The sequence below is a fragment of the Sminthopsis crassicaudata genome, chromosome 4 (assembly GCF_048593235.1).
Source record: "Sminthopsis crassicaudata isolate SCR6 chromosome 4, ASM4859323v1, whole genome shotgun sequence".
In the NCBI taxonomy this organism is placed as follows: domain Eukaryota; kingdom Metazoa; phylum Chordata; class Mammalia; order Dasyuromorphia; family Dasyuridae; genus Sminthopsis; species Sminthopsis crassicaudata.
In genome coordinates this window covers 453,842,204-453,858,218 of record NC_133620.1, presented here as the reverse complement: position 1 = coordinate 453,858,218, position 16,015 = coordinate 453,842,204, and the positions used below count along the sequence as shown (strand labels likewise).

The 16,015-nt window shown below is 54.6% G+C and overlaps 1 protein-coding gene across 2 annotated transcripts in view; it reads right to left on the bottom strand.

Annotated features, from left to right (window-relative positions):
- ABR (ABR activator of RhoGEF and GTPase) overlaps positions 1 to 16,015 on the bottom strand; it is a gene marked incomplete in the record, with an annotated part of 275,581 nt that continues 259,566 nt past the window's right edge. For both annotated transcript variants that reach the window (XM_074263806.1, XM_074263807.1), the window contains 7 exon segments: positions 1 to 2,146; positions 3,315 to 3,462; positions 4,958 to 5,063; positions 6,222 to 6,356; positions 8,479 to 8,618; positions 9,763 to 9,872; positions 10,142 to 10,201. In XM_074263806.1, coding sequence (XP_074119907.1) covers positions 2,057 to 2,146; positions 3,315 to 3,462; positions 4,958 to 5,063; positions 6,222 to 6,356; positions 8,479 to 8,618; positions 9,763 to 9,872; positions 10,142 to 10,201 — 789 coding nt within the window.

Sequence of the window (16,015 nt, the reverse complement as noted above, 5' to 3'; positions counted from 1 at the left end):
TTTTGTGCAAATGTTGGAGCTTTGCATTTTTATTAACATTTTTCCTCTCACGTGGTTTACATCCATTTATAATAATCTACATAATTGAAACAACACAGACAAAAAAATATATCCTTAATGAACAGTCCTATCCTACCTGTATCTGCAAACCTCTCCAGATCTCCTGGGCCCCTGTGTGGAAGAGGACAAGGTGACATGGAGTGGGGGAGGACAGTTGCAGCCTGTTCTGGGCACCTGGGCCACCTCGGTGGGGGCCTGGGCAGTGCAGTCCCTTGCTTGCAGGGCTTGTCCTGCCCTAGTACCTATCCCTTCTAACCATGTGGATTTTTTGATAAGTATTTCCCTCCTGTCACCACCATGCCCTCCTCTCCTATGCCAGTCTCCAGGTGGCAGCAGCCCCTTCCTCTCTTCTGGTGGGGGCTGGGGTGAGAGGCCCCCCAAATGAGCTCTCCACCTGGAGCCACAGCAAGACCGACTTGGGTGCGCCAGGCAGGCTACTGGGCCCTCTGGATTGGGGGGGCTTTGCTCTTCCCTGTGTCCTGCCAGCGAGCTTCCTCCAACACTGCCGGAGCACGGCCACCTCCAGCTCGGGCAAGGGGGAAAAAGGGGGCAGAGAGGGAGGGGAGACATCTTTGAGGCGCCCTTGATGAAGGTCTGGCCCCCAGTAACAGCCGTGCAAGTGGGTCTCCGATTCGGAGAGGATCTCCTCTTCCAAAGCACTCAGCCAGAGAGCCGGCTCATGTCACTGTCTAGAGAACTCCATGCGCCTGCCAAGCCCGGGCCTGGGTACAGACCTGGGAGCTCCCCTGTTCTTGCTCTCCCGTCTCACCATGGAGTTTCCAGGCTGAGGAGGGCAAGTCGGTGCCCCTCTCAAGGCCAGGCTGAATGGCTCCCCAGCCCCCCTTTCTGTAGCTGGACAGGAAGGTCACTGAGAAGCTAGGCTGGTGGAGAAGGGGCATCTGAATGGGCAGCACCATGGAGGCCCAGGCCTTGAGCTGCTCCCATCCTGGGGGGGTCCCTACTGTAGCTGACCCACCCCTCCTGGTAAGGCTCAGTGGGCACAGGGGCTGCAGGGCCTGGCTGCAGAGAGTAGGGTCTAAGGCGGAGAGACTGAGGAGGTGGGAGGGAGGTTCCAGAGGGTCTTATTTGTGGCCCTAGGGCAGACGGCCCCCTAGGACAGGTCTCCCTTGTAGCCCCATCGTCCCTCTCCATCCCTCTCCTTACTAAGGGCCATGCTCAGTACCTCTCACTTTTCAACTTGTGAACACAAAATAGGGGGAAGGGGCCCAAACTCCTGCATCCCCCGGATCGGGGTCAGTGGAACGGTTCTTCTCCAAGACCTTTGGCAGATGGGGATCAGGGAGAACACACACCCAAACCCCCGGCTGAACAGTAGGTCACCCGCTATGAGTCTAACACAGAGGGTGGAATACTAGGGAGGAGGGAACTGAAAGACGGAGAAAATGGGGGATACAGCCTCCCAGCAATGGGCTCGGGCAGCAGCTCCCCACAGGGTCTCCGGGCCGCTACTCAGAGCCAGGGGGTGGCGCAGTCCGGTGCCCTCAGGCGGTGAGGTGAGGCTGGATCCAGCACCTCAGAGGGCTCTGCCCCACCAGGGGACCCAGCCCAGGCTTTGCATGCAGGGAATGGGGCGGGAGCAAAGCGGGAGCTCCTGGAGCCGGGCAGGGCGGCTTGGCAGAAGTCACAGAGCAAACAAAAAACCTTTGCTTTAGACTCAGAAGCAACGAAGATGCCGGAGGGCAGAAAGCCGGGGAGTGGGCATCCAGGGGCCCGGCCCGCAGCCTCCATGACGAATCTATGAGGGACAGTTCCCGCGGACTGCGGGGCATTGGGCACAAGCGTGGACATAGCGGGCGACGGGGTAGGGGCAGGGCGAGGCCGGCTTTGTACAAGGCCGCACAGGAGGCGTGCGCTCCGGTTCTCCGCTTCCCTGGGCTGGTTGCTCCATCTGGTCTGTCGGGGGTTGGTCGATTGTTTTGTCAAGTCTGTGCTGAGCCCCAGAGCTTGCGGTGGGCCTGAGCCGCCCAGGCCTGTGCTAAACGTCCGTGGAGAAGTACAGTGTGTTCCGTTTCAGCTCCGCAAAGGAGATGGGGGGGTGCTGCAGGTAATAGAGGAGGACCTGGACCTGGGGGAAGACGGGGAAGTGGCGATGAGGGCAGCCCTAGGCCAGGCCCAGCAGTCCCTGCTGCCTGCTTAGTCTCAGCCATGAGGGGCTTCAGGACTGCGCCTGTTTGTGTCCTGGACCCCCACAGTCTGCCCATGGCGGCCCCCCACAAGTGTTTGTAGTTACATTTAATAAAACACAAAGGATCGCACTCTCCACCCCCCAAGCAAATGCACAGACCTCAGCTTAAGGAGAATTTCCCAAAGCTTGCATTCTCAGGGGTGGGGACAGGCAGGAGGGAGGGGAAGAATTGGGGGTTCAAAAATATTTTAAATGTTAAAAAAATAATTGGGAAATAATGGCAAAAATTTAACAAAATAAAATGTATTTAAAAAAAGAAAGAAATCCTATCCTCTGTGACAGGATTTGTGCCCACAAAGTTCCCTGCCATCGGGCATTAGGGAGGCTTGGGGATGAAGGACCCCACAGAATCACAGGAGTGGGAGGAGAGCTTGCAGAGGCCACTGCATCCAACTCCCTCCTGCAGGTGAGGGAGCGGAGGCAGAGGGACTCAGGGGCTTCTCCTGGGTTTGAACTCCAAGGCCAGGGCCCCTCCAGAGCGTTGGGGTTCCTGGGAAAGTGGCAGGGACTCCTTCCTTCAGAGCACTGGTCTGCCCAAATGGGAGTGGGGGCCGACTGGGGGGAGAGGGCTGAGCCCCAGCTGCAGGGAGCCAGGAGTCTCTCGGCCAACCTCGGCTCTGAACTGGCTGCCATTTCACTGGTCTGACAGGAAGTGCTGGCTTTTGTCCGCAGCCTGGAGGTGAGCAGAGCTCTTCACCTTAGAGGTGTCTGTTCTCATCCCCATTTTACAGATAAGCTCCCACTGGGGACACTCGGGGAGGCATGCCCTCTATGAGGGATGGGGGGAAGCTTCTTATTACATGGGGAGAAAGTGCAGAGGGTGTCAGGGATAGTCTCCCAGCTCCAAGTTGGACCCTTTACCCTCCCTCTTCCTTTTCCTGTGTGCCCCCCTGTGCCAGCCTTATTGTCCCTCATTCCTTTTCCTGGGTGCCCCCCTGTGCCAGCCTTATTGTCCCTCATTCCTTTTCCTGGGTGCCGAGAGTAGCAGGCACTCAAAGTTCCTGCCCCCCAGGCCAGTGGGAGAGAGAAGGACCCCTCCCAGAATTACCTGTGCCATGACGTCATGAGACCAGATGTCCGAGGCCGAGGTCAGGTGTCCTTTGCTCTCTACTTCGGACGGTCTCAGTAATGTTGGGCCAAACACAGTGGCCAGGTTGTGAAGGGACATCTTGTTGATGGGCTCCTTTTCGGCAACCCTGGGGGAGAGGAGGGAAGGGATGGAGAGAGGTTATTTCTACCCCAGGACTCCCGGCAGCCGCTTCATGGGAGGCTGGGAAGGAGGCCCCTAGAGGATGGGGGCTAAGGCTTCGCCGTTTTCCAGAGCCTCCCTAGGAGACCGAGTGCAGCCAAGAGCTCAAATCCTTTTAGGATGCTCCCCAAAGGGCGTCCGATTTATGGATTACAGCTTCGGACCTCAAAGGTGTCTTCAGGGTCATCTGTCTGAGCCCTGACTTCTGGGATGAGAGAGCAGAGGCCAGGAGAGGTCAAACAGAGGCTTGGCTGGTCGGGCTGCTGGGCCAGAGGCTGGGATGGCTTTGAGTTGGACCTGGCCTGGGGCCAAGGCAGCCTCTCCAAAGCTGGGGTGCGGAGATGGCCCCCCTTGCTCTTGCATAACCGGCCAGCTGCCCCTGCTGGTTTCTCTCTCTAAGCAGCGGGTATTAGCTGCCGCCTGTAGCCAGTGCCCAGGCAACCCTTGCCCCCCCCATCTCCACCCAGTTATCTAACAAAGAAACCCGTCCCTGGCCTGCCCCCAGCACCAGCACCAGCACCCCAATGTCACCTAAGAAGCGATGCCTTGGACTATTCCTGTACCTCTAGCTGCCCCCCAATCCCTCAGGAGCCACACAAAGACCCTCATGGGGGGCTGCCAGCGTCCTTGGGGGCCCCACGGGCCCTGCCCAAGTGGAGCAGCCCATTGCCTTGGAAACAGGCAGGAAAACAGAACCGTGTTGGGAGGCAGCTGCACGGTCTTCTCCACCCCCAACCCCACAGAAGTTGAGCCTGGTCCAGGGGACCAGATGTGGGAACAGGCTGTGCCCGGTTCTCAGGGTGGAAAACCTAATGGATTTTCCTTTCACCCTTCTCCTGGATGTTCCCACTCACTCTCCAAAGCATTGGGGAGTGGGGTGGGACTCCGGCCCTGGCCAAACCAAAGGGGAAGGTGCCCGGGACGGGAGGAACACGAAACCTGAACCGGCCCCTGCGGAGGGTGGGAAAGACTCGGCCTTCGGAGCAGCCGGCTTCTGCTCAGCCTCCACCAGCCTTCACAAGGCAGATTCCGGGAAACCAGAAACCCCAGATCCCGAGGGGGACAGATGGAAGGGGGATGGGAGGGCCCATGCCACAATCTCTGGGAAATGCAACCCCCCTCTCCAGCCCTGACCCCAGGGCTGCCAGCTAAGCTTGCCAGGATCAGCTGAAAGGCCAAGAATCTTAACTCACAGACCATTTAGTCCAGTCTCCTGACCCCAGTTTACAGAGGAGGAAACTGAGGACCAGGGAGGGGAAGTGATAAAGCCAGGCTCACACAAAGCAGATCTTGATTCTAGAGTCAGCCTGTTCTTTCCGGAAGGGGGTCCTCCCACCGAGCCTTCCCCAGGGTTACTAAAAGCACACTGCCGTGGGAGCCCCCTTAGGCTGGCCTTTGGGCAGTCCAGGAGCCCTGTGGGCAAGCCCCCCAACACCACTCACCTTTTCAAGTGTTCTAGCAAGAAGAGGAAAGTGATGAGGTTGGGGTCGGGAAGTGTTCGGAGAAGGTGCATCATACAGTTTTCCTTGGCGGCAGGATCGGAGAGGGCTGGCAATATGAGAAAAGGGGTCAGCTCCTCCAGACAAGCTAGGGGCTCAGGTCTCTCCCATAGAACCCTGTGCTCAGCCCCAGTGAGCAACTCAGAGGATGGGCAGGGTGGGCACCCGCTGCAATGTCCAGGACTAATGTGATCATCCTGTTTCCACAGGAGGGGGGGGTGGCAACTCTCTCTACATCCCTCAAGCTGGACCTTGTGTCTATGGCTCGGCAACTCTGCCCATTAGGCCGGGCCAGGAGTCTGGAGTTGGACCTAACCAGACCCCCATTTTACCAAGAAGGGAACTGGGACCCAGAAGGCAGATTAACAGGGTCAGGACAAACGGGCCTCCTGTCTCTGGGAGCGCAGAAATAGAATTCTCGGCCCGGTAGCCAGCCTGCAGCGCGCTGGTCCGGGTCTTTCATGTGCTGTACTCTCAAATCAGACTACCTCCTCCCAGAGAGGAAGGTTCGACTTGGGACTGGTGAGTCCTCCAGAAATGCTTTCTCCTCCACTTATCTCACCCTGACATCTCCCCCTTTCTTTGCAGTCAGCCAAAGAGGCAAAAGCTGCTTTGTTTCCTGCTGCCATTTTTAATAAAGCTGAGCTAGGAGGCTGGAGGAAGGGCAGACTGCCTCACAGAGCTTGCTCTAAAATGAGACAATCTCCCATCTCCTTGTCTCTTGGAGGAAGGCGGTTAGGAGTAAGGGAACCAAGTCCTAAGGAGGGCAGGGCAGCTGAGCCAGACCCAGGAGCTTTCTGTGCCATGGGCCGCTTTACTCCAACTGGAGTAAAATCTTACAAAAATAACATAGAAAACTATATTCACATATAATCAGAAAAACTACTGAGAAAAAACCCCAAAACCAAGTCAAAGCCATTCTGTGAGAGTTGGTTCTGTCCAAGGCCAGCCCTGTTCCGATGCAGAGCACCACAGAGCAAACGGCCTGTATTATCGTTTGTAGGTTTCTAATAGACCTGGAAATTTGAGAAATTTTCCTCTTTCAACCTAAATATAAGGAAGGGGCAGCCTAATAACCAACCAGGGGATATTGTCGTCCCTTCCTAAGTGTCCCCCAATTCCAGGGATCACCTGGGTAGGAGTCCTAGCTGCCAGCTTTTAGCCCGAGTGCCCCATCAGAGCCCCAGGAACCTGGGTCAAATCTCACCAATGCCCTCCATGAAGGCTGGGTAGAGTCTGTCTGTGAGGAGGGGCTCGGGGAGCTCCCGGAAGTAGAGCTTCAAGGTCCCCGCAATGGCATTGATGTCCATGTCACTCAACATCACCAGCACATCCTTATTGTCTGCAGAGGAGAGGAGAGGAGGGGAACAGTCACCTCCACAGACACAGAAACTCAAGGGAATGCCCCGAAGCCCTCTCTGAGAAGGGCCCCTCTGGCCTCTATTTCAAGACTCCCAGGAATGACGGGACCAAGGCTGCTCACCCCAGTTTTAGAGAACGGTAATTGCTAGAAAGTTTTCGCTAATCCTGCCCAAAATACACCTTGGCAGAGCCAGCAGAATCCTTCTACCTTCTTCCCCCATAGTTAATTTTTTTTTTTAAACCAATTTTTTAAAAGCCAAAATCTGTTTTGTGGCAGTTTCTACCCATTTGTCAAATGCTCGTCTCTGGGACCAGGAAGAATACGTCTAGTCCTGTCCCCCAAAGAGCACCCCACCTATTAATAAGTCCTGGCAGCTCTTCAGATTCCCTCCCACTTGCCTTGAGGCGCAGGGATTTCAGGGCAGTTCTCTTCCCTCAGCACAGCCACCGTACTTCCTCATTCTGTCCATGTGGGCCTGCCTGGCCAGGGGCCTTAGCCGCGGGAGCTTGGCGACAAGCTGGCCCAAAGGGCTTCCCTCAGACAGGATTCCTTACAAAGGGGTGCAGACAGAGAGCTGGGGGAGCCCCTAGCAGCCACTGGTCAAGCCTGTCACTTTACAGATGAGGAAACCGAGGCCGTGAGACTTTGGGCAACTCCAAGACCAAGCTCAAAAGCAGCTCTGCCGACTGCAAACCCAGCCCTCTGGGCAGCTGGGAGGACAAGAGATAGACTTGGCAAAGACCTGAGTTAAAATCCTGCCTCCGACACTTTACTGCTAGATTCTGGGTCAGTCACAGTCTTTCACAGGCTCTGTTTCCACACGCATACGTGAGATAATAATAGCACTGACTTCCCAGGATTACTGAGAAGATCAAATGAGATCATAGCAGACAGCAAACCTTAAAGTCCTATATAAACGTCAGCTGTTATTATTTTTCTTTTTATCATTCCTGCTGTTTCCTGTGTGGGCTGCCTCTCTAACGTCCCTGTTAAGCACAGGGCAGGGCCGAGACAAGTCCCCGGAAGTAGTTGTGGTTCGGCCCTGGCAGGAGAGGCTGGGACTGGGTAGGGGATGCCGTGTCCCGGGGCCCGTGAGAAAGGATGGGGGAGGGAGAAAAGTCGGCTCTGAGAGCCAGACCTCTGGGGCCACACCGATATATACAGAAGGTTCTGTCCTTGCTCACAGTCCCAGCTAAGCTCTCTGGAAAGCTCGGCACATTTTTTGCACCTAAAATCATGTTCCACCAAGCCTTGGTTTCCAGGCCACGAAGAGAAATCTGAGCCAGGAACAAGCGGCTTCATGCCAGTATCTGCCTCAGCCTCCTGGCCCCTCCAAGCTCCCAACCTTCCTCCCTGCCCTCCCCTGCCCCCCCCCCAAGTACTCCTCCCGGGCTGGGGGTAGCATGGAGGGAAGGGCAGACTGGTTCTTCAGGAGCTGTCCAGCTCTCAGGGACTCCCTGGTCAGCCCAGACCAGCCGGGCTTTCCCAGCAGGCAAGCCATACCCTGGGCCAAGCACCAACAACAAGACCCGGGCCTACCCCCACCTCTGCAGAATCACATGAATGACACTGGAGGCCTGGCCCAGTCTTTGAGAGCCTTACGGATACACAGGCTAGCGACTGACTTTAGTGGACCAGAGATTTCCAAAACAAGCTGGGCCCTCCCGTACAACTAACGGTTTTAGGGACTCAACCTGCTAAAACATATTTTTGATAATTTGCTTCAATGCGATTGGTTTCCTTTGTGATTCTATGCGTCTTGTGCTTTTAAAAACATTTTTCTGGGAGCCCGAGATCCAAGGGAATCGTAAGATGAGAAGGTAAAGAAGCCCTGTTTTGGAAGGAGACCCAGAATGCAGGCCCCTGACGCTTCTCACGCTCTCCTGAGGAGGCCCCCAGGAGCCCAGCAGCCAGAGACTAGGGGACGAGCTCAGGGCTTCTGGATCTGACCCCCTGGTAGTTGTTTCCAAGACATAAGCTTGGTCAGATCCAAGGCTGCCCTTGTACCTGCAAGTCTGTGCAAGCGGGAGATCTGGACGGGAAGCCCCCCCACGCACCCCTCAGCCCCTCCCCCAGGCCCCGGTGCTGCCCTGGGACTCACTGGCGTCAAAGACGGCCTTCAGCGCCTGGATGTCAGTGGCCACCCCCGAAATCCGGTAGATCCCGATCTCCTCAATGCCTCTTTTCTCCACCTCCTCCACACACTGCCGGACGATGTAGGGCACCTTGGAGCGCTCTCGCCTGTGGAGGCAGGGAGTGGGCGGCACTGACTCGCCATAACAGCGGTCCCCTCCCCATCTCCCCGTCACAGCTTCGCCCCCCACCCCCCCCCGACCTTGGGTAGCCGGGATGGGGAAGAGGAGAACGGGAGGAGATCTGCAGGGCTGGCCGTGGGTATGGAGGGCAGAGGTGGGAGTGGCAGAGGGAGGGACACAGGCTCTCTGCTCTCCTTTCACAGGATCCCAAGCAAGGACACAAACTGTCTGGGGAGGCAGGCAGATTAAACAGAAACCCAGAGGGATGGAAGAGGACAGAGGATTTTCCTTTGGGAAAACCCTACTGAGGATGAGACTCTCCTCCTACAGGAGGATGAGGAAGCTTTTCTAGGAAGAAACACAGATCCATGGCAAAGACGTGCATTTCTGAGATAAGACACAAGCGGGGCTGAATGCGTCCCGGCCTTTGCCCAACAAATCAGGATCATGGGACCCCAGATTTGGCTCAAGGAGACCCCAGAGGCTGGGGTCCTCCACTTGGTCCAAATGAGGTGACTGATGTCCACAGAGGCAGGGATCCGTCCAAGTAAGTCACACAGGGAGGGCATGAGGAAGGCAGGATCTGAACCCCGGATCTCCTTCCCTGTCCTACGTTGCCTTTTCCTGGAAGTTGCCGCCTCTCCCACTTACTTAGGGTGGGGGAATCTCATCTGCCCCTGGGAGGATGGGGAAGGTGACTTTGGTGCCAATTAAGCATCACTTGTTAAGTGCCTGCTACCTGCCAGGAGCTGTGCTAAGCATCTCAGAACTGCCAGGGAACACAGGAACTGCTCAGTCCCACCCTCCCACGCCTTCACTTCACAGAGGAAGAAACTGAGACCAGAAACTCCCTAGTGGAGAGAGAGCTGGATCCAGCGTCAGGAAAATCTGTGTTACCAAGTTCAAATCTGGCCTCAGACACTTACAGACAAGTCTTTGCCTCAGTTTCCCCATCTGTCAAATGAACGGGAGAAGGAAATGCCAAGAAAACCCCAAATGGGGTTTGAGTGGGGACTTTGGCTTCCAGCTCAGGACTTTTCTCATTCATCTCTTGGGGAGGACGGGTCTGACAGGGAGTGGAGGGGCCCGGACTGACAGCCAGGGGTAAAGGTTCCAGGATTGGCACATACTTTGTCACGACACTGATCTTCACCCCAAATACGCCCGTCTGCTTTTTGGATGGGGTCCTCTTCAGGCTCATGTCCCGGCTGGTGAATTTCATGGAGAACTCCACCTTGATCTGCATCAAGGAAAAGGCCAGGTTGGGGTGGGCAGGGTTGGAATAAAGGGTGGTTGATGCCCTGGAAACACCTCCGGGACAAAGGGGCACAAAGGGAGCCCAGATGTGGGAAGGCCAAGCAGCTGAGGGGGCCGCCCCCACCCTCCATCGCAGGCCGGGCTAGCCCAAGGCCACCTTGAGATGCCCCTGGGGCAGGGAAGAATAAACCCAAAAACTGAGAGGCCCCCACCCATGCCAGGCTGGGTGCCCTCTGTCTCCAATGGCTTTACCCCATTCATCTCGATCACGTCCATGTGCCAGTTCTTCGTCTGCACAGTCTGTGGGTCCAGCTGCAAAAACAGAGGAAGAGGGGAAGGTTACATATGGCACAGCCATACATAAGCATAAACTAAGCCCTTACTATGAGTTCCTTCAAATGGACCGTCCAAGAAATGATTCATTCTGACCCGGGAGGCAAGGTTGCTTCGAAAATAGGAAAACAATGAACATCATATTTTAAAAAAACAAACATCCAAAACTATACAATCATCGCGGCAACAAAGAAAATGCCTTGGACGAAAGACAGAACTCATTTATGCTATAAAAAAAATCCTGCAGACAAGTCATAAAAGGAATCTTTTTGAACATCGTGAAAAAAAACTATTTAAAAACCAAAAGCAATTATTATATATAATGGAAAAATGCAAGAAGCTTTCCCAATAAATATAAGGAATACCAACCCTGTTTTATAGCTGAAGAAACTAAGGGTCAGAGGTAAAGGGGACAGTCCAAAGTTAAGTAACATGAGTCCCCCCAGCAAGTGAGGTAATAGGAGGGGACCCTGCAGGGCACTGGGAGGAAGTCACCTCCAGAAAAGCCTGACAGAGCAGAATACCAATCCTGGAGCCGAAAAGAGTGTTGTGGGGAGGAGGGAGGAGGTCCTTGGATGGTAGGAAAGCTGCCCCCAGGATCACCCAGAGTGCTCCTTACTCCAAAGTCAGCACGCTTCTGGCTCTTGTGAGAAGCAGGGCGCTCTGGGGGACAACGAGCTGACCTCAACGTCCAAAGGGCCCAAGTTTGAGTCTCCCCTTCCAACAAGTCATGGCCCAGGGCTGTGGGCAGCTCCTTAGGGCCAGAAGTTGACTGTGAAGGGCCAGGCTGCACCTTTGGGGACAAGTGATTTCTGGCCTTTCAGGCTCGGTCTCTACCCCTTAATCTTACCCATCAGTGACCCCCCCCCAACGACTGTTCCAGCTTGGATGGAGTTCTCTCCATCGGCCACCCACTCCTACTGCAGACTGGACATCAGCCAGCCCTCAGTTACGTCCTGCCTTGGGCAGGCAGGGTATTCTGGCTCTGTCCCCCCCAGGGCCTAGAACAGTGTCTGTCTGACACAAGTCATGAATCCCCACGCTCTCATGGCAGCAGTGCCCCTTCCCTGCAAAGGGGTACCAGGCTTCCCTCTGCCCCCTACAATGCCAGCTCTGTCCCTGGGGAGCAGAGGAATCACCATCAATCAAGGCTATTTCAGGATGTCATTTTAATACAGAGAAGGGCGGAGGGCCAGCCTCGGAGAGGGACAGGGGCACATTTTCCAGTGAAATTATGCCTCTCCAATTGCTGTGGCTATTTATAACCCCTGGGAAATGTGCACTCTGCTATTTCCTGATTAGATTAGTGGTCTAGGAGTGGGGCAGGAGTGGAAGGGGCTGGGATGTCAGGAGGGGGCCGAGAGCCCAGCAGAGGCCCTCCCTCCTGTGGCACCTTCCTTAGCCTTGGATAGCTTGGTACCTGAAGGGGAGCACCTGAGGACCCAGCTCGGCGTCTTGCATCACAGAGCCTGCCCAAGAAAAGCAAGACCACAGGACAAATATGGAGCCAGCCCCCTCCACTCCCTGCCAGAGCAGCCCACTGGCTCGTAGGGGATTCTCTTTGGGCATCTTTCCTGATGTCCAGAAAGGTTTCCTGGCACCTGCCCCAGTGCCAGTGCTGGGGTTACAAAGACAAAGCGAGGCTCTGTATTCTAGACTCCCATGAGGAGCTCCTGAGCGAATATGCTTCTGCTTCTGCCTCTGCCCTCTGAGCCGAACCCCCCTCCCCAGAAGAGCCCTGCAAATACCTGGAGATGGCCAGCCCACTTCACCCAGCCCCTGGCCCCCATCCTCTGACCGACCCTCAGAGCTCTGATTCTGGAAGGCTTACGAGCTGACCACTGTGGTAGCCGGCTGCCGCGGCACGGACCCCACAACGTGGTAGAGGGAGGTGACGAGGGGAAGACGCACGGTCCGTGGGCAGACTGGGACATTTGGGGGGACACAGTCAATGGGGGAAGTGGTTTAGCTCAGGTACATACGTTAGGAGGGTTTGGTTTTCTGTTTTTAATGAAGGGGAGGGAAGGAGAGAAAACTAACTTTTAATTGAAAAAAGAAGTTGATTAATGGGGGAATAAAGAGATTGAGCACAATGGAAAGCAGGCTACATTTACAGTTGGAAGATCAAGATTCTAATCCCACCTCAGCCACTTATTCCCTGGGTGACCACAGGCCCGTCACTCTGCCACTCTCGGCCTCGGTTTACCTCTGATGGCCCCAAAGAGCTTTGAGAAGTCTAAATCTATAAGCCTTAGGATGACTTTCCATCCAACCAATGACAAAGAAACAAAACCAGCCTGTCCCATGTGAAGGGAAGAAGAAACAGAGGTTAGGAGCAGCTGGAGGGGCTGCAATGGCAGGGAGAAGTTAGGGCTCCAGACGTGGGAACATGGTAAGCTGGAGGAGATGGCGAGATGAAGGACAGAGCAGAGGCTGGAGCCGGGGGTAGCTCCCCTGGAGATGGAGGCCATCCTGTGGCTGACCAGGGTGAGAAATCCCTGGGAATAATGACCCCCAGCAGGGGCCCTCCCTTCCTCTGCGACACGGACACCCCCCCACCTCCCTCCCTATTTTCTTCACTGTCATAGATTCATAAACAGGATAGCAGGGTGGGACAAACCTTCAGGAGGGTCACAGTATTTATAATGTTAGGCCTGAAAGGGAAATTTAGTCCAATTTTCTCCTTTCTCAAAGGAAGAAACAGCTCTAGGAAGCATAAAGTGACTTCCTCAATCCAAGGGAAAAGAATGAACTTCACAAAAGCCTTCCAGCCAATTTTGTTTGTTTGTTCCTTCTTTCCTTTCTTCCTTCTTTTTTCTTTCTTCTCTCCCTTCCTTCCTTCTTTCTTCTCTCCTTTCCTTTTTCTTCCTTCCTTACTTTTCTTTCTTTTTCTCTCTCTGGATTCCAGGCCAGCCTTGCCCTCTATACATTAGTCCACGCTGTTTCCATATACAAAGGATGTTCCAAAGAACTCTTTGGGACACTTTCTCTATATAGAAAAGCGTGAACTTCTGTTCCCTGTAAATTTCCTCTCCCTTTTAGGCCAGCTTGGTTAAAAAGCTCCACAGGGAACGGATTGACATTCCTTCTGGAAATTTTTTCCTCCTGGGGAAAGCGCAGGCTGAGAGTTGGGAGCCCTGAATTCAAATCCCAGCTCTGTCACTCCCTACCCACCACCGGCGACACTCTTTAATTAATTTACTAGAAGGCAGGAGCACAGGGGAATGTTGAGAAATGACAATGGTATTTTAAATAGGCATTAATAAAGTTAGAATAAGACGAACAAAAATTGTCCAAAGCGACTTCCAGGAAGGCTGAGGGGCCAGTCTCGGGTCTCCCTGTGGAGTTTGTTCCTCTCTAACCTGGCACACTAAAGTCAAAGTAAGGGCTGAAAGACCCTTTTGTGTTCTGGTTTCGTGTAGAAAATGGGAAGGAGTTCAGAGAAAAGGGGAAGATGAAGGCTGGGAGACCATGTCCCTTCTCCCCGAATGGAGCACTCCCTCCAGCTGAAGCTCCGCCTGGCCCTTGTCCCCTGCCCGGCAAGTTTGGGAAGCTGTAGCCTTTTCATGTCAGCTCAGGGTGGGAAGCAGCCAGCGTCTGCCACCACTTTCCCCTCGTCTCCCCTTCCTCTCTCCCTCCTCCCTCCCCTGGACGGCCTCTATCCAGGACAGATCCCTGCTACATCTCAGCTCTGCGGTTTCACACCAACAAACATCACGACCCAGCGTCTATGCTCGCCCTAATGATGTCACCTGTGTCGAGTCCCGCATGGGGCCTGAGGAAATAAAGTGGAAGTGGATAGGAGGAACTGGGCAAATCATTTTGTTTCTCTGGGCCTCAGTTTCCTCACCTGGCTTCAGAGATCCTTTCTGGCCCCAGTCGAGGCTACAGCCCCAAAATGAATTTAGATTGCTTAATAAGCATTTAATAAATGCTCATTTATTGGAAAGATCAGGGGATCCAGGGTGGTTTCTGGGCTGCTTCAGATATTACCTCTTGCTACCTGGTGACCGAGGTCACTGCCCTGGGTCTCAGTTTCCACAATGAGGAGATTGGACTAGAAAGCCCTTGAAGTCCAACTTTGCGCAGCCTTTCTCTAAACCTTCTCTTGGAGGCCAATCTATTGTGGTGACCCCTGGACAGTCTCTGGGGGGCCATGAAGGAAGGGGCTTATGGGACCATTGGTGCAGAGCAGGAAAGGGCCCTTCTTAGCCACCCAGTCCAACTCTCTGTCATCCTGCAGGTGGGGAAAGGAGGGCTGGAGAAATGAAGTGGACACAAGTGACAAGGGACAGCTGGGGCCTTGAGGTCAGCGTTCTTCCCATTGAGCCGTGCTGATTTACTTCCATTACTGGTGCAATTGTGGATACTGCTCATATAACCTGCTTTTTTAATTGCATTCCAGGAGCCTGGGAACAGGGCCCACTTGGAGGGAGTGACCCTGACCAGAGGCCGACGGGTGACCCTGAGCCAGAGCCAGAAAATGTTCTGGCTCCTTGGAGAAAAGGGATCAATCAATAGCATTTACAAAGAGACAAAAATAAATGTTTGCTGCCTGCCTTCAGGGAGCGTACACTTGAAAAGCTAAGACAGTAGAGTAGGGGCAGGAAGAATGGATCAACTACTGTGTTAACTATGTGTACAAAGTGACCTTGAGAGGCTAGTTGTATGACCTTGGGAAGTCATGACCTCTCTCTGGGCCTTCACACCCCCTCCCCAAACATGCAGGCTAAGCAGTGCTGCTTAAGTCCCTTCCACCCCCTTACGGTCTGAATTCAAATCCCAGCTCTGTCACTCCCTACCCACCACAGGCAAGCCTCTTTAATTAACTTACTAGAAGGCAGGGAGCATGGGGGAATGTTGAGAAATGACAATGGTATTTTTAAAAGGCATTAATAAAGTTCAACAAACACTTATTAAGCACCTATTATGTGCCAACACTGTGCTGTGTGGTTCCATGGTACTTCCTGGCCTGCAGCCCCACAGGGATCAGGGGACCTTCCGACTGGTTTGGAAGGCTGGTGTCGGGAGGTTCCCAGGGTTCCCCTCAGGGCCACAGGATTCGCGGACCAGTTAACTTTTCCCTGGGCTTCCTCTCCCTCTCCAGCATCACAAAAAGATAAATAAATGAGCAGCACCGACCCGCACAGACCCAGCTGAGGTCATGCTAGCTGCTGAGCCAGGGCCAGTCTGTCATTGGGAGACCACAGGCGCGAGAAGCACGAAAGGGCTGGTGAGAGAGACTGCATCAGGAGCCGGCCGCCTCCCTCGGGCAGAGGTGCCAGAGCGCTCGAGCAACGTGGCCGCCAGCTTGGCTGGGGGTGGGGGAGAATGCTGGTGGGAGCCACCCCACCAGCCTCCCAGAGGGCCCCAGCCCTGGGCCTGCACCTGGCCGGCACCCAGTGTTTCAGGAGGGCTTTTCCCCTTGTGTCCATCATGTCCCCAGACACAGATATGTGTCCCCACACACACTGCCCCCTGCACACCCAATGCTGGATCCCATGGAGCTCCATTCCAAACAACCCTGGCTTGGGGCCTTTCCCCTCCCCCTAGCTTTTCTCCTCCCTCCCACCTAAACACAACTTTGAAGTCCCCGAGTTCCACATATGGAAGGGGTTTAGCTGGGCTCTGAATGCAGCCTTTATTAAATCCAGGTTAGCCCGTCAGCACCGCCTACCTGCTCTCCACAGCCCTCTCTGCATTCCCCAGCTAAGCCCTGTCCCTTTCTGCTTTTTAACCCTTCTTTCTGTTCACTTTGGACGCAGCCCGCTGCTTCCCAGTGACAACTCACCA